Source organism: Rhamphochromis sp. 'chilingali' (genome assembly GCF_963969265.1).
Source record: "Rhamphochromis sp. 'chilingali' genome assembly, chromosome: 6".
Classification (NCBI taxonomy): Eukaryota; Metazoa; Chordata; class Actinopteri; order Cichliformes; family Cichlidae; genus Rhamphochromis; species Rhamphochromis sp. 'chilingali'.
This window is the reverse complement of record NC_137933.1, coordinates 23227403-23245678: the sequence shown is the minus strand read 5'-3', so window position 1 is coordinate 23245678 and position 18276 is coordinate 23227403. Positions and strand designations below refer to the sequence as shown.

General features: G+C 40.4%; 1 protein-coding gene across 1 annotated transcript in view; it reads left to right on the top strand.

Annotated features, from left to right (window-relative positions):
- The window catches only part of LOC308398243 (uncharacterized protein), a 62551-nt gene that overhangs the window by 24616 nt on the left and 19659 nt on the right, over positions 1 to 18276 (top strand). Inside the window, exon 5 of the mRNA XM_080884772.1 lies at positions 2146 to 2202. Coding sequence (XP_080740898.1) covers positions 2146 to 2202 — 57 coding nt within the window. The remainder of the gene's footprint in view (positions 1 to 2145; positions 2203 to 18276) is intronic.

Genomic DNA, 18276 nt, shown 5'->3' with positions numbered 1-18276 from the left:
TCAATAGCCCTTGTCTCCTCCCAAAAATACCCCCAAATACCTCAAAACAGGAGGGGGAAGCTGCTTACTCGGGCCAGAATATGGAGCAGGTAGTCTGCTGGGGCATGAGCACATTAAAGACCACTCACTGGGGATGTGCTGCTCATTGGACAGTAACCTCCACAAGAACTGAAGAAGAAAAATACATTTCTGGCAGACTTTATATGCATTTTGTGTGTTTAAAGGCATTTTTAAAAAAAAAATCTTTCACAAATATTCACAGAACAGAGGAAACGGCAACAGCTTAAACTCAGGTGCACCAAAAGATAAAATGTGTAGGAGGCAAACATCCACCCCGTCCTCCAGAGGCAGACACAGGGTTAATAATCGCACATTTCATTCAATCCCCCAGTCGGGTAAATGAGGTTTGATCACATGCCAGGAACAGGAAAACAAGCAGCATTGAGAGTCAGCCTCACAATCTGTCATAATGAACACTTTAATATTAAAACAATCCCATTAACAGGCAGAGAAAGACAAGGGTTTTCGGGAAAGCAAGGAAGCTGTAATCTAAATTTTTAATGACCTTTCCCGCATGATGACTTTTTCTATGTATTTTGTCTGTTTGGAAAGGGAAACGAGTCAGCGCTGTCACAGTTAATTCGGGCTACCCTTTTGTGCTCGAGCAGTGGGTAAATAGCTAGGGGAGACATTTGAATGTCTTAATAGACGATGTAACTGCTCCATCTCTAAATGTGTTGAAATGGAGGCGTGAGGAATGGCATCATTAAGGTAATGTGTTCAGGAAGCCAATGAGTTGTGCTCTAACCTCTGCTGCTCAGCCCGAGATTCGGTAAGTGCACAATCTAAGGTCACCTTAATCAGTGAAAGGCAGCACTTGCAAACAGGCGCATATACACACAAAGCCTCAATTACACTGTGAAATTACCCTCAAATGAGTTGTACAACATGTCTAGCTGCTCTGTTTATGTATTCTCGTGAAGATTGTGTGACTGTTACGTTCCAGCGGTTCTACAGCATGTTTTCTGTGATGTCTTTGTGCATTTCTTACAGTAAAAAGATACCTTAGTAAACAATATGATTGGTGTAGTGAAAGAGAATGTGGTTATATATGGTTTCCTTTCTCCAGGCGTCGGTTTGATAAAGTTTCAACAGTTACTCTTCTGAGCATAAGAAAATGTTTGGAGGAAGGGAATTTGAGCCACATTTCTTCTGAGGAACGAAGTGTTTCCAAGTGCTGCAGAGCAAAGTCTAAGAATTCTTTCTTCTATTTTTCCTTGTGAACCCTGCGGCGAGACTCGGCAGCCATCCTTTTCCCTACACTCATGTCCTTTAAAGTGTCTTCTCCCCGAGTCTGAAGGCAATCAGTACCCTGATGACCAGAGGTTCTTGTGTAGTTCTGTGCCCCAATGTGTGTTTTGTTTGGGCTCGATAGTTTTTAGTGATGAATTTCACCCATCACTTTCTCCACTGTGGTTGACCAATGAGTTTTGTGAAAGCATGGCCTGTGGTGTTTTTCTTTAATAAGTCCAGAGGTGGTGCAAAGCAATCGGGCCATCAGTCATCCTGTCAGGATCTCACCCCCTTGATTAGCTCAGTATATTGGTGGAGATATTTAACCTGCCATAGATGCCTAGGTCATGAACCAGTCTGTACATTCCTCATGTAGTAGCTTTTATTTTAATCAGTCGAAATATTGTGTTTTTATGTTTTCTTCTGTCACTCTTTGTTAGTCATATACTTGCAAAGCATAATAGTGATTTTTTTTTTTGTAGAAGTGCTGCTTTCTGTCTCCATTTTATATCATCAGTGTTACAAAGTTGCATAACACCCGTTTTTATTGAAACTGAAATGTAAATGTCCTAGGAAATGTGAATATACAGCTTGAAACAGTACACCTGCTTAAACTTATTGGTTTGCAAAATAATATTAAGAACTAGTACTGTGTTATTTATTTATTTCATTATGTAAGTAAAATGATGTAGGACGAGTAGTTGTTGATCCTACAGTTAAATAAATGAATGAATAAATAAAAAATGGCCGCACTGTCTCTAGAGCTAAACCAACGAGTGCAACAAACTTGTGTGGTGTTTGGATTATATTTATGTACTTGTGTTATAAATATATGTTCTATTTCCATTGCAGAAGCAGTACAATGTTTATTACCGGATGGGAGAGAGACGCTGGCACATGCAAGTAGAGGTAAAAATTTCACGTCTTCTGAGCTTGTTTGTAATAAAATGTGCTTTAGAAATAAAATTGCCATTCCCACATTTATTTGTGATTGAAAGGAAGAGTAAATGCACCAATAGAATTTCAAATTAGTGAAGCGGAGTATTGCTATGCTTCTCAGAAGGCAATAAAATGTGCAACACATGTGGAAAAATGCCTCCCACTTCAGTGCTATGTAATGCAGTGAAGGTCTAGATAAAAAGTGGCAAAAGTTGGACATTTCAAACTTAACCAGATGTATAAAATAAAGAAAGAAAGTAACTATGTTCTCCCCGTGTATGTAATTATTGAAGTTTAAATCGTATGAAAGGTTGTTTGAGCTACCCTAATAAGTTATTGTGATTCGCTGTCCTCGGCTCTCTGGCTTGTCCTCTGTTCCCTGGCCTTCCTCACCTTCTGATCAGGACACTTGTGTGGTCCAGCACAACCTGTGCAGGCCCAACCTGAATAGTGACACTTTTGCCTTTGAGCCTCAGTTACGCACCTCAGAATGGATCTTTATTTACAACACAGAACTCGGAAACAGCTGGTCAATCCGTTTAGCCTAAGGCCACTGATTTGTTCGTATTTACTACAACAGCCAGAGAAAAGCCAGGGTATTTTTTCCTCTCTCCTTCCTATTGATCCAGCGCTTAGAAAATCTGCCCCGCTGTCTAAACACTATTGATCCCTCCCTCTCAACGACAGGCTCTCGCACCAGTGTATAAAGGGACTGGATGAATTGAAATTTCATTTCCGACAACTTGTTCCTGTTATTTTTACCCTTTTTTTTCAATAGTTGGGAACATGTGCTGGCGGGCCGCTACTCAGAGAGTCGATAAGTGTTTGGCTCAGAGGGGAGATGAGGGATAGAGGTGAGACTGTTTAGATTACCATAAGCAGATCGTAACACCACAATGCCATAGAAAGTCCTTATTCTATTACTTAGATCCCACCTATTATTAATGCTTTTAAACATGCTTGAAGCCACAGCAGTTCTTTGGCTTTTGTAGACTGATCAAGAACTGTTGTTTGGGCTTGTCTTTAACCCAGCAACACTGAGGAGCCACCAGCCTGGAGTCAGGTGTCATTTCAAGGAATGTATATACAAGTAGTCTTGGATGTGGAGAATGTCAACCTTAATGAGGTAATTCTCATAAGCATTTAATTGTCTTGTGGCCTCTTTACACTGTTGTTACAGATTCCCCAAGCTGGTTTTATTATAAAAGCAATTTACTTTCTCCTTTATCATTTAATGGAAGTACCAGTACATCATTACATGACGTATCAAAACTGCAAGACCATTTGAAGGAATTATGAGACGTAATGAAGAAATTTTATTTATTTCTGCTCACTAAATGTCCTTTTTTCACACGCATGTCAATTTACCAACAAGCAGCTGGCAGTAAGCACATTTATTTTGCATACAGTATATTAATATTCACTATACACCCCAACATGAAATTGTGTTTTAATTCACAGTTTAGTGGGTTTAAGGGTGGCTAGAAAATAGAGAAGGAATTTCTTTAATTATATAAAGTCAAAGAAGTACATGCAATTAAAGAAAGTAAGACAACTAGAAAAAGCAGAAAGTATTAAAACTGCTAAAACTAAAACTATTACCATAAAAACCCAGAATTATTGTTAAAACATAAAATGCATATAAAACAGTTATTAAATGGGATTGACTTTCTAGACCTACACACCTGTGAATATTTCCTGAGCCACCCAGGAAAATATATAGCTCAATTTCTTAAAACATACAATTTTAAAATGCCCGAAAGTCAATGTGTGGTACGATGAGCACAGCCTCTCTTAGCCAAGCTTTCTTGTAGTCAGAAATAATTATTTGGGCTTCTTGAAGGGCATTCAAAGCGCTTCTTTGGATGTTGTCTGCCTTTTGTTCTGTTCTCCTTGAAGATGATCCCACACTGCTTCAGTAATACTGAGGTCTGGGCTGTGGGGAGGCCAATCCATGACTTTTTATCCAGGTTTGGGATCATTGTTATACTTACAAATGAAGCCTTTATAAATCAGATGGTGTTTAGATGGTGCTACATGGTGAATCAAATCTGACAGTCGCAAGATCTCTAAAACTACTGACTGAAATGCACCGAAAACCAAGACAGAGCGGTGTTTTATAGATGTCTGTAGATACTCACTGTTGTACTTATCTCCTAACCTCCTCTCTGTATATATATTAATAATGATTACAAACTGAAAACTTCATATCTGGATTTATCAATCCATGAGACCTACATTTCTTGTGTAATTTGGCCTGAGCCTTTACTTGCTTCCTTCCTTAAGAATGGAAATAGCAACCCTTCCACTGAGACCATTTCTGATGAGGCATCAGTGAAGAGTAAATGGATCATCTGAAGGGTCAGATAAACCCTCTGGTCCTGTATCAGGTCTTTTTGCATTTGGATTTTTTCCTCTTTCTTAACAACATGACTTTCAGATACTGTTAATCTGCTATAGATGGATTGATTTAAGCCTGACACTTGTCCAATCCCCTCAGTTTCTTTAAGAACAGACTGAACTCAAAGCCAAGACATGCCAAGTTTTCAAGTAATAGTTCTTTGGGAGTTCTTTTTTTATACCTCATATTCTTTCATTTGTGGCGGTTAAAGAAACATGAACCAGTTTGTGTTTTGTTTTTTTTCTTTGACAGACTGCTTACAACAAAACAGTAGAGTTGTTTTGTGTGGAGACACAACACTGGTTCATCTCTTCAGTTAAATGCTTGAATGGCTCATAGATCAGTGACGTAGCCATCATTAAAACTGCTAAATGTTATATCAAAACATTGAAATTCATGCGTGTGGCTGCTTAAATATTTTGCAGTAATTTTTGTGACCAACCTCGAGAAAAGTTAGTTTTGCTTTTGAGGGTTTTTTCCCCCAACCGTTAATTTTCAGTTGCAGTCTTCAACGTATGATGGGAAAATCCAGATTAACACACAGAGATTAGAGGTTGCCTGGAAAGACCCTAGCACATCAAAGAGGAGCTCCAGACTGCCTCTGTGGGGCAAACCAGCCAGTAATGACTTCATCTCCATCCGACTCGCCACCATGTACAACTCTTACCATTACAACAAGATGGAGTGTTACATAAAAAGAGAGGTTCTGTTTTAATTAACATCAATATTCATGTAACGGCCATAAAGCCAGCCCACATTCCATTTCAAGCTCTTAACGTTAATGCATATTTTAATACATTATCATTGCCACCATCATAATTCTTATTATGATAACTGTAATAATTAGATTTATGGCAGAATTATGGTTTTCTTCCCCGAAGGCACATATTTTGTAGCAAACCCAATTTTTCCCGAGTGTATAACACTCTCAGTGCTTCCCCTTCAAAATACTGAGCAGACACTGATAAAGATAAACACACAAACACCCTAGTGTGTCTGCTGCTGTGCCTGTAAAACACTCAATCTGAATTGCATATCCGCCTTGCCACCGAGCTTGTCATAAGCTGTATTAAGAAAAATGGTCACACGGTTTGACATAAATTGGAAAATGACATTTGGAAAATGGGCACTGCTGTGGAAATTAGAGATATTAAAATTATAAATCAGTGTCTGGAAGTACAGAGGGGTGTGGTGGCTTGCTTTTTCCCTTTTTCAGTCTGGCTCTCTCTCTGTCTTCATCTTTTGCTCTACTTCTCTCTTTTCTCCTTCTATCGCACACTTTGTCTTTTGCACTTTCTCTGGAGGCAGTGTAGGGTCAGAGCCCAGAAGTAAAAGTGGTTTTAAATGCAGCCACACACGAGGCTACACCGCAGGGACAATCCCACCCTCTCATCTGGCTCTAAAAATGGAGGATATTGTGTGTGTGTGTGTATTTGTGTGTCTGTTGGAGCCATATCTCATCAGTTTATTGCTCGGCTCTTTTGCTGTAACCTGCTAATGGATCATCTCTGAGGTGTGATATGTATTATGCAAAAGTTAGGTGTGCTGACACCTTTAAAAACAGACAGCTTCAATTCCCCGCACGCCTCACCTCTGCTCCCTCTCTCCTGTCTGTGTTGTTGTGCAGAAGGAGGCAAAAGAGGCAGAACAAAGACGAGATTTCTGAGCTACAGATGGAGCTAGACGGGCCAAAGATACTGCTGGAGGATGAGAGGCAAGTGGTGCAAAGAAAGGTCGCTGGCCCTCCTATTGACCGAAAGCACACTCATATGTGAATACACATACACTCGCGTGACTGTTTTCCTCAGTAGAGAGCAAAGGCTTTGCCACTATGTACAAGTGCTCATGTGTACCTTTACCCTCAGTTAATCATTTCTTTTGGTTGATCTTTAATAGGATATCTAGAAAAAGGCTAGGAGTGCTATGGACCTTCAAGCCTTAACCCAAAGACCTCCTCCTTTTGAGAACATAATAGTATTTCTGCTTTAAGAGGAACTGCAGCTGTGTCACCTATAAGCCAGTGGTCGGAGGCTCTTTTCATCAGTGGTACATTCAGAAACATTTAAGCTTTGCATCCTTGAAGGTCGGATGTTGCATTCAGACGTACATTGTTGCACTTTGGTACAAAATAATCTCCGCTGTCAAGGATGTGAAAGATAGGAAGTTTAACAGCAAACTATTCTTCAGACCTCCATTATGTTTCGCCAACAACATCTGACAGGGTGCTTCACTCCTTCCAGCATGAAATTTAACTTGATTTGAAATGTCAGGTCAGTATTATATATTCTCTTGTGTTAAAACTCTGTGTCTGCGGTCAGCCCAGCCTTATTTTCCTAAAACAGTAGGCTCTTTAATGTCAGGAATGAACTGGTGGCTAATGTTCATTAGCCCCTGGCTGCTCTGTATTACAGAGATGGACATATTTGCGCTGAGCTTTATCTCAGCACTCCATCCTCCACACCCAGCTTGTCTGTACTCTCCCACCACACAGCACAGTGTCATTGTAAATATTTTAGCACTTTATTTGCTTTGAATTTTGTTTGCACTCTTGATCCTATTATTAAAATATTAAAAGAGGGCACTCTTGAGGATGTCAAGTCGTGAGAAGAGGCACTTGATTTTTGTGGAGTAAGGTGCCTTTCACTCTTGTTAAGAGGAGAGAGTATGTTCGAAGGAATGGTGTCCCTGCCTTGACACTTGTTCAATGCAGAAAAACCTTGGTAACAAATAAAATTGTTGAAAAGGCTCAAAGTATGCCACTAGGTTCTGATAATGATGAGCCTTGATCTCTCACATAATAAAATAAATTAATAGAAAATTTGCATATATCTTTTGCTGTGTTTGACCCAGCTTTGTGTCAAATGCTTGAAGGGCAATGTCTGGCCCTTAGATTACAAACATTAAGAAACACCTGTGCACAGACACACACTGAATGACTCTGTGACTCTGATACTTCCAAAGAAGTCTGTTTCTGGAGTCGAAGGTGACCGATCTTTACACTCAAGTCACCTCAGTAGGTTTTAACATCGATAGAGGAAATTTTCAGGAATTTCACCTTTGTTTTTTGGCATGATTGAGGTAAAAAAAACAAACAAAACCTAATCGTCCCTATTAAGATAAGTGAGCTAGATCTGAGCTGACCTTACAAAGGTGATGATAAGTAGGATTGTCTGTTTTGTATTGGAAACGAATGAAGGCTTATTACATATCTAACTGTGATAGCACCGCTAAGGGCAGGAATGGTGTAGGAGTTCTTCAGGCCCCACGCTAGATCACCACGTGTGAAGTGCATAACTGGAGGCAAGTGTTGAGCCCTGAGATGTGTTTTTACAACACAGTCTTGCCGTGCTTTGGGATGGCAATAAACCACGGCCTTCAAAGCACAGCCAAGCGCCACTTACTGCTGAGTGCTTCTCTGGTGGTTGGACGAGATTACTCTCAAAACAAAGTGTGGACAGGTTGATTAATAGAAGGGTCTACAGAGGTGTGTGCCGTAGTATATTTTCACACCCAGCAAACACTCGTTCATTTCATTCGCATGGACTTTTATGGGCTGATCCTGTCACTGTGTGAGTTTGTCACTTCATAAACCCCCCCCCCCCCCCCCCCCCCTCTCTGACTGTCTTTTAGTGAAAACTTATCAGACCTGTTACAGACGTGTTGTTTTAATGTCGCAGCAGCACACTGTGACGTGAGGGCAGCACAGTTCACAGACTATGGACGTCTGTAGACAGATTTAGGCTCGAGACACCACCTAACAGCCGCATTGTTATTGTATTGTATTGTAAACTCCTTCATGTTTTCAGGTTTTTTAGCCCAACTTGCTAGATTGTGAAAGATAACTGTGAACTAAATACGGAGGAAGCTGCAGGATTAAAAAAATATCTCTTGCATTGACTTGTGTCTGCAAGAGCCTAAACCTTGTGACCCCTGACTGTAGGACATGTTAGTGACAGAGATGAAGACTGTGAGAGAAAGAGACAAAAAGGAGATAACAACAGGGCAGAACCTTCAGTCTGGATGAGATGGGTATTGTGGTAATGCAATAACGATGAGCAGACTCAGGGTGATTGCAGTCGTGGGGTGGAGGGAGGAGAGCTTGTGGCAGCGTGCCGTGCAGTCACCCCTTCATCACATCAGATCACAGGGTTGTAATTAACTTCAGCAACGCTTCAGCCTGCAATCAGCAGAACCATGGAGAAAATTAGATTTTTTTTTCCCCCTCCGTGGCATTCAAAAGTGTGGTGTTAAAATGCATATTAGCCCTGTGTTTTTAATTAACAGTTTGTGCTTAGGAAGCATGTTAACAGTATCCCTTAATGAGCTTTATAGAAACGAGTCACACAGAGGACAAAGGCCATCCTCCCACCGTGTTTGCTGATGTGCTGTTCTTTATTCTAACGCATTAAGATTGGTAATCTGTGTTTAAATCCTCATTCAAGACCGCTTTCATGTGATTCGCACCTTTGCCACTTTTTCTGTTGAGTAGGACATTAGCAGAATGAGCCAGAATTGATCTGGACTTAGTTTACTGAGTGCATTAGTTGGACACTAACTATTCACTTAGTTTATATCCTGACATTATTCGCTATTTATTTATTTTTATTTTTTTTATGTACCGGTACACATGAAACTGCTTGAAACTTTGACAAACTTAACAGAGTTATTAGGAAACTCTGGACATACCCATATGAAATAAATAGCAAAAAAGGTAATCGCAAGGTCAGCTGACTTGTTTTTTCCTTGTGCTCGAAGGCCACAAGTTGCATCCATGGGCTTCCTAAAGCAGTTAAGTGTAGCTTGCTGTAAGACATTTCTGTCAGACTGATATTTCCAGGGTCTCCAAAAAACCCACCAAAACTGGTGTTTATTATCTCACAGTAGTTTTGCGCCATCTGACTTTCTTTCAAAAAAGTGATTAATCGCCTTTGTGCCAACAACAACACGGTGGTTTTAAGCCAGATATTTTTATTCATAATCCAGGACTTTGCTACAACCTGTGTCACGCTGCTGCGACTCTGTGTTTTGAATGATTTATCATTCTATAACCCTTGCCTCAGTCTGTTCTTATTACCAGACCTGCTTATGGCATCTGTGCATTGGGTTCTCATTCCATATCTCACATCGGCTTTTTATAGCACGCACAGATTTGTTGTGCTCTCTGGTGAGTGTGTGTGGCGCTGCTTGGATTCGGTCGGAAATGCCTTTACAAACGAGGCTTTTTCCAACCAAGAATGGAACCATTACGCTAGAAATCACCATCTTTCAGTTCAGATCCTCTGATGCAATGTTGCTCACGGAATTGAATTCACATATAAATCAATTCTGTGTAGACGATCTCTGTCAGTAACTGAAAATGGCTTTTTTTTTTTTTTTTTAATGTCCAAATATTTCAATAACTGTTCAGGATTAGAATTCACCTTGTCACCATTTATGTTGGAATACTTTGAATTTTTTCCCTCTTTCTTAGTACTTGGAAGAATTCTTTTATTTCTTTCGACAGCTTTCTGGAATCTTGGAGAACCTATCAACAGCTGCCAGTTTTTTTATTTTTATTTCTTTATTCCAGCCTGCAGCTGATTGGTCAGTTATTTGTTTTCCACAGTGTCCTTGTGTGTTATAAATGGGACCGGCCTGTCACTTCAATGCTGAGAAGATGTTTTGAGTTCCATGAAAGATTTTTATTTATATAATTTTGCTTAAAGCAGAGCGGTGAATAATGCATCTCAACCTGCTACATGTACTGTTTTTATCATTAGCATGCAGCCCAAGTTATCTCCGGAATACTTATGAGTACTGGTGAAATGTTTGTGATGTTATTTATTTATGTTGCTCCTTTCAATTATTCATTTGTTTATTTATTCATGGAAGAACTAACTGAAATTGGAAAATTCATTTTTGCTGAAGGGCACTTGGCCCCACTCTATCCCTGCCCTACACAAAGGGAAAGGAGGGGCTTGCACATCAGGCTTGTTAGTAATTGCTTTATGTGGTGTTTCCTTGGACTCAACAGAGGAAGTCATTTTCATGCAAGCAGACAGAAAAAGACAGAAAGGAAGTGAGACAAGTAGGTGGAAGCTAAAAGATGAAAAGAGCGTCAGAAACACAAGAGAAGGAGAACGTTTTTTTTTTCCAAACGGAGCTTGTTCAGACAGCTGAGGTAATGTAACATACACAGTGATAGGTGAAGAAATCACATTTCACGAACACCCTGACAAGACTCCACAGGTTGGATCTGAGTCTGAGGTTCAGATAGAGAAAGAACATAATAGGCCGTGTTTGCCTTTGGTTGTATTCGTGCCTTCACGCTCTCCTGGCCTCTCAGTATTATTGTGTGCTCACTGTGTTTTCTTTAATTATATGGAGTGGGATTTTGTTCAATTTCACAGTTGCACAAACATGCAGCAATTATTCCTGATAAGTGATAACGAATCACTGAACATTAAATAAGTGTGTTCTTGTGTGCGGGCAAGCAGGCACGCATGTTTGTGCCTCTGCACCACGGACTTGAGCTCCATGTCACAAACTGCTCATGGACATAGAATTCCAATTAGCGTTAAATATAACAAGAGCAACTGTTCTGCATGGGTGTGTCACTGTGCATCCATAATCCCATCCATAATCCCATCCATAATCATATTCACTGATCACTTGTTTGTTTTGGCAGCACTGTGGCCTTGAGTCATTTGTTTGTGTGTTTGGATTGCAGTGCAAACAGTGTAGTAGGAGTTTTCAGTGAACATGTTAATCCTACAAATGGGAACTGGACAGAAACTGGAGAAGCTCCACCAGGAAAGGTATTGTGTTCTCTTTCTTAATATGACCTTCTTGGTCTTTAGTGTAACAGGTGGTTTATATCTTGTTACATTCATAAAACCTACCTCCTCCAGACTTGACCTGATACCATATCATGGGTTAACAATGGTTGAAGCAGTGTTATGACATTAACATGTCTGTGTTTGTCATATATTCTTGAAAGCTTGGAAAAAAAGAAGGCAACTACTTCAGGCTGGTGAAAACATTTCACCTCTAATCCAAGCTTCAGTTCTAAAAGAAATGTTGGAGAGTCCCAGGTATTTCACCTGTAGTGAAGGTTGTCCCATTTGGAGTTGGTCCTGAGGGTTGTTGCCTCACTGTTGATCAGTGAGTCATCACATAAGCCCTGGTGTGAAAAAAGGTGTAGGGCTTTACCATCACCGGGAGTTGAGGGTGAAACCACTGAGACCTCGCCTCAACCTAGCACGGGACCTATTCAGTCACCTGAGGCAAGGTGTGAGCGGGAGCTGAAGTGCCTGGGAAGGGATCTCAAAGCTCTTCTATGTTGTGCCGTGTGTTTGCGGAGTGGCTGTTTGGTTTCTCCCATATAGAAATCTGAACACTCCTCACTTCACTTCACTGCATATGCAGTTGTTTGATGGAAAGTGAAACATTTTCACAAACCTAAAGAAGTCGAGTTGCCTTCTTTTTTTCAAGCTCTCAATATTAGAATGTACGGTTGCCTATTGAAGCACATCACTGGTGTTTATTGATGATGTGAGGAATTCTGAAGGGTACAGGGCTATGCTGTCTCCTCTGATTCAGCTAGGGCCCGAAAAAACTGACTATATGGAGCTTTAGCGTGCAAATGGATAATGACACAAAAGCATTTCTCAGCAATAGAGTGTTTTTTGTTATTAAATATAAAGCGTAGGGCAGAGAAACCCCAAAACCAAGCACGAATTAAAGGCAGCTGCAGTAAAGGCCTAGGAGAGCGAAAGAGGAAATGCACAGTTTGGTGACGTTACTTTGTCTAATTATTTTTGAACCTCTGAAAATGGAGGACTGTCTAAAAACAGCTGCAAACAGTTAACACAATATTTTGTTAAAACTGAAACTTTTGTGTTAAATCACATCTTGATAGGTTGATTGGAAACTCTACGGCTTGGCACAGAAGCATAGCATTCGTTGTGACGCAGCATAATTAGAAATACAAAATATTGCATTTTCAGTTCATTAAGCGTTACAATGTTCAAATAACAACTGAACATTGTCCTCTGCAAAACAGCGTACAACTTTTCCGTTTTCATTTTATTATGGTCAAAGAAAGTCAATACAAGTATGTGAAAATGTGAAAAAAACAGACTGTTGTTTTTAAAGTTTTATTCCAACAACACATACATATGTGGAATAATTAAACTATGGGATTACATTGTCTTTTTCATACTTATTCTCACAGTTTTTGATAGTTTCATACACATTTTTATAACACTTTCTTTATTACACTTCAACCATCTGAAAGAAATGCTGATTGTAAAAAATTTTAAGTAAAAAATTGTCCTGTAGAGAAATACATTGAGTTAAAAGATGAGGTGAAATGATCTTAATTGTCTAAATCAGGGGTCCCCAACCCCCGGGCCACGGACCGGAGTTGTTTGGTACCGGGCCGCGAGAGTTGAGGCTCAGGTGTGAAATGTATGGTTTTCAGGGTTTTTATCGGTTTTTAGCGTTATTTTGTTATCGTTTTTTTCATTAACTCTGTTTTCCTGGGTCTTTTCACGTGTGTTGTAAATAAATCTTATTTTTTTCGGTACCGGTACTAGTTTTATTTTGTTGTATTTATCTGCGGTCCGTGAAAATATTGTCGGGCACAAACCGGTCCGTGGCGCAAAAAAGGTTGGGGACCGCTGGTCTAAATAATTATGTGTGTGTGTATGGACAGTTCACCATCTTTGGGTGCACATACACATATGATCCACTTCTTTTCAAATGACCAAATGTAGAGAAAATGTGCCATCTAGCCAAGGCAAGATTTACCATATGGCCTTAGTGTAATGATTAGTGTTAAGGATGCAGAAGGAGTGGACGGCACGAGGCTGGTCGGGTGTGTCACAGTCTTTTCTCCAAGGTGTCAGCAAACTAACTACAACCATGGAATGACAATTTGTATCATTTAATTAGAGCACGCTTCTTTTAGCACAGTTCATTTATTTTAATAATGTTTATACACCTTGATTGTTTCACAATATAGTTTTTTTTTTAATTAGCTCGGATTGATTAAATTGCATTGATTCAGTATCCTTATTAAAATAACCCCCTGCCGCTCTCCTTCCTTGTTTTTCATAATTAATGGTACGACGCGGAGCTTTGACAGCGCTGCATATTTTTATAATCAAGAATTATTTATTGTGGTGGCTGTCAAACACCAGCACTCTGACAGGCATTTTAAGAGTTTGCAGAGGTGTGGCGGTGCCGTGCGTGGTCACAGAAGTAAACAACAGTGACATAAACCGCCAGAGGATGAGGAATTAAGATCATGACACGTGTTTTCTTTTGTCTGAGCTCAGATTAAACCTACACTCACCACCTCACCTATTCATCTGGCCCTCACCTTGGCTGATAGGCCAGCTGCATGTTAAATACAGGCCTGCACACATGCAGACACACGAGTGCATACGTGTGCCTGCTTGTATGAGATCTCATTCCAAACCCTGGGCTCTTTTTAATTTTGATTGATGACTCTGTTTATCTTTGAACCCCCCCCCTTCCCTTCACTACCTCGTCAGCAGCCTTACTCCATCCACATTTTAGACCCTCTACTCATCACACCCCTAGTATGAAAATGATATTAGAAACAAAATGAGATTTGAAATTTTGTGTTAGACAAGCAGCTTGATGAAAGGGTTTCATAGCCGGGCTTAATCCATGGAAATTTTATGCTAATAATACTGCCGGCCAAGCAATCTAGTTGAAAATTAATCAGGGGGCTGGATAGAGGAGAGGAGAGGAGAGGAGAAGAGGTTGCTCCACATAAACACCCCCTCCTCCTCACCCTCATTCCCTCTCTCCACCTCTGAATCTCATCAGAAATAGCCATGGGGTGTTGTCTTTGTGATGAGGTAGGGAGAGAAATAGGGAGTCAGAAAATTACACTGCAGCTTAGTACTGATTGATGCAGTAATGTTTGCAGTAATGTATGCAGCCATGCAGCGAGCCACCTTATTATGGATTAGACCTCTTCCCTTTTCCAGCAGTCGCGTCCTGCATTACAGAGGACACGCACACAGCTTTAGAAACACCTTCATATACACACACCTCTTTAGCCGCATCTGTTCTGCTTTTATTATTCTGTTTATCCTGTTCAGCCCACGGTGGTGACTTTTTTTTTTTGCATGTATCATTTTCTTTGTGTCTAAACGGTGATTCAGCCTCAGTCCGTTTGTTCTTTCCCCTGTCTCGTCGCACTTTCATGAACAAACATACACACATCTTCACTCGTTGCCTCCCTGTATTTATTCCTCTTTCTCGCTAAACCCTAGGAGTCATCATTAGAGTGAGTTGCTAATGAAGTCATTATCAAATTTCGCCTGTTTAAAACAACACAATTAGTACCAACGCCTTAATGATGTTTGCAAGTTAAATGCAAACTAATTGCTTTTTCCCCTCCATTTCTCTGTCTCATTTCCTCTCTCCTGGCTTGCTGCTCAGTTGGAATAAAGAGAGTAAATGAATCACTGAAGTGTTTCATGGATGTGGGTGTGTTTGTGGGCGCATTTTTTCTCGACCGTGTTACAAGTCTGTGTGATTTATTATTTTTACCCCGAGAGACATCTGTTACACCATTCCTTATTTTTGTAATGCATCATCAGCCAGAGGAAAAACAATATTATCCAGTCTGGGATATTGTACTCTGGAGTCTAATAATCTAATGTACACTAGAGCCGGTGTCATTAAAGTGGCAACGGAGCTGTAGGAAGATGGTAGGTACACATCTGTCTCTCTCTGAAACCCCACTGGTGCTTGCATTCTATCCCACCAGCTGCACCAGTGCAAAACACACACATACAGGAGTACGGCACACACTCACACATGCTGTCCCATAGGTTTTTCTGTTGGAGCTGTGATGATCCTACCAGCAGGAGGCAGAAAGGAGAAACACACAGTGAGCTACAAGCATCTTAGACACATTTCTGCAATAAGAAGCCCATGGTAGCACAGCTCTATTTATGTGTGGCAAGCACAGAGAAGCCCTTTTCCATGGTGTGTTCAAGGTGGGGCAGTTGCACCTACATCTGCTGGTCTGTGTGAAAGGTGAAGAGCTAGAATGGAGCAAAAATGTTGTTTCACTTTGATGCAAGCAGAGCCAACATAGAGATAGATGCTGTGTTACGTCTCGATTCTGGCATGTCAGCGCGCCACCTGAAAGCACACGCTGGAGTGACAATGTGAACAAGCAAAGTCGTCTTAATGGTGGGGTGCGTTATAGTAGCGATCTCTCTGAATGGGACTGCAAAGACTAACCGATAGCTAGGTGACCGTTACAGGCAGATAAACAGACTGCAAGCCTTAAAGTTTCTGTTCGGCACAGAGTAATATGTGGCCCTGACAAACCTAAGGATAGACTTGTCTTTTTTCAGCAGCCTGTAAGCCAGTTAAAGTTGACCTCTGTGCCCCTCTCTCTCTCAGATAGAAAAGCCATATGCGGGCTCTAGAGAAAGACATGAGACACGGATGCTAAACAGTTCCCCGGAGCTCCAAAAGCTCTACAAGTGCCAGTCTTGCATGTGTGAAAGTATCCTTTTGTTCTCAAGGACCCAGTGATACACCATAATACCCAGAGTGCATCTGCAATGTGCCTCCAGGTATGAGATTAGCTTGCCGCTTTCATAAATGGCACATTGAACAATAAAAATAAGGAGTTAAAAATACTACCATTCCCAGTAAGTTACCAGTTGAATTCCTGTCTAAAAACAAAAGGTGGAATTCCAGGTCTTAAAAATTAGTGTTTAGACGTGATCTGGTCATTTCATGAATGCTTGTAATTTTGATAAAAAGGTTACTGCTCATTAATTGGGCTGAAGGGAAGGAACGGTGTGTTTGTAAGCAACAGTATAATGAACAGAAGCTGTGTGTAAAGGCAGATGTTTGAGGTGGCATTTGGCACCTTTCTGGAGATGATGCAGTTAGTTCTGTAACCACCTGGACAATTAGAAAATATTTGTAATTTTGCCTCTGCAGTGGATTTTAAATCAAATAATCAAGATGTGATTGAAGTACAGACTTTCAGCTTTATTTCAAAGGATACAACAAAAGCAACAAAAGCATTGCATGAACATTTTGGGAATTACAGACATTTGTAAATGTATTAATCCATTTTCAGGAGCGCAAAAGTAATTGGACAAAAGAATATCAGTTTAATTAAAAGATTCTTTCTTGGATACAAATCATTTGAAGTCAGTGACTTCTCAAAGTCTGTAAGCCATGGACATCACCAAGTGTCCCTTAAAATCCCCTGCCACGCAGCCAACTTTGTTGCAGCCAACTTCAGTTGCTTCTCATTTTTGCAGGTCTGTAGCATACTGACTTCAGAATTCACTTGCTACTTGTTTCAGCACATACATCATCAATAAACTCCATTGACCCAATCATAAATGGCCATGACATGACCTCCAGCAGATTTGACAGGTGTGGTAAGCTTTGGATCAGGGGCAGTTTTTCCCCTCATCCATTCTTTTCATATTGATATGATATCATCACAAAATTTAACTTACAGTACAGTGTTATTGTAATTTTAAGCATTTAGTTATATGCTGAGTATTGCAATAACATATTGAGATATATTCTGATGTCATCAGCTGCAAAGCATATCCCCAAAGGTGAGTTTTGTCTGTCTGTTTTATCTGAAAGGATGAAGTTCTCGGTCAGTTCCTCTCACTTCAGTCATTTTTATTGCTGCTAAAGGTTGCTAAGCAGTCAGTCTGAACAAAGCTGTCATTAAAAGCTGTCATGTATGTTTGTTATGCGCTTGACAGACTGATCTGTTTATTTTACGAATGAGTCCATCCTAAATTAACACAAACATGTGGAACACTGTTATGGGTATTTTCAGCAACAGGCAGCAGTCACCAGTCCTCTGAGATAATGAGCTGTTTATAGTCATATGAATCCAAACAGTGTGATGTCCATGCTTTGTGTTACTTCCTTGGCTTAACTTTATGTTACTGTCTAACATTGGTGCACGAGATGGGTGTTCATCTTCGTAATATTCCTAGTTTTACTTTGGTACAACACTCATTGTAAATCCCATGTGTCATATCTGTCTCTGTTGTTCCTTTCTTGGTTAAAAATTCCAAACTAAGTCCATATGTTTGATTTAAACATGGACAGCTTTTTTTTTTTTCAAAATTTCTTTATCAAGTGCCTCTGTCTTGCATGAATTTTATTATTCTACTACTAAAAGATTGGGCGGCACGGTGGTTAGCACTGTTGCCGCACAGCAAGAAGGTCCTGAGTTCAATTCCGCCATCAGGTATTTGCATGTTCTCCCCGTGTTTGCGTGGGTTCCCTCCGGGTACTCCAGCTTCCTCCCACAGTCCAAAGACATGCAGCTTGTGGGGATAGGTTAATTGATTAATCCAAATTGCCCATAGGTGTGAATGCGTGAGTGAATGTGAGCGTGAATGGTTGTCTGTCTCTGTGTGTTAGCCCTGCGACAGACTGGCGACCTGTCAAGGGTGTGCCCCGGCTCTCGCCCTATGACAGCTGGGATAGGCTCCAGCACCCCCTGCAACCCTGAAAAGGATAAGTGGATAGATGGATACTACTAAAACATGTAATTTGCAATTTATGTAAGAAATTATTTATAATTAGTGTCCCTGTATTGATAT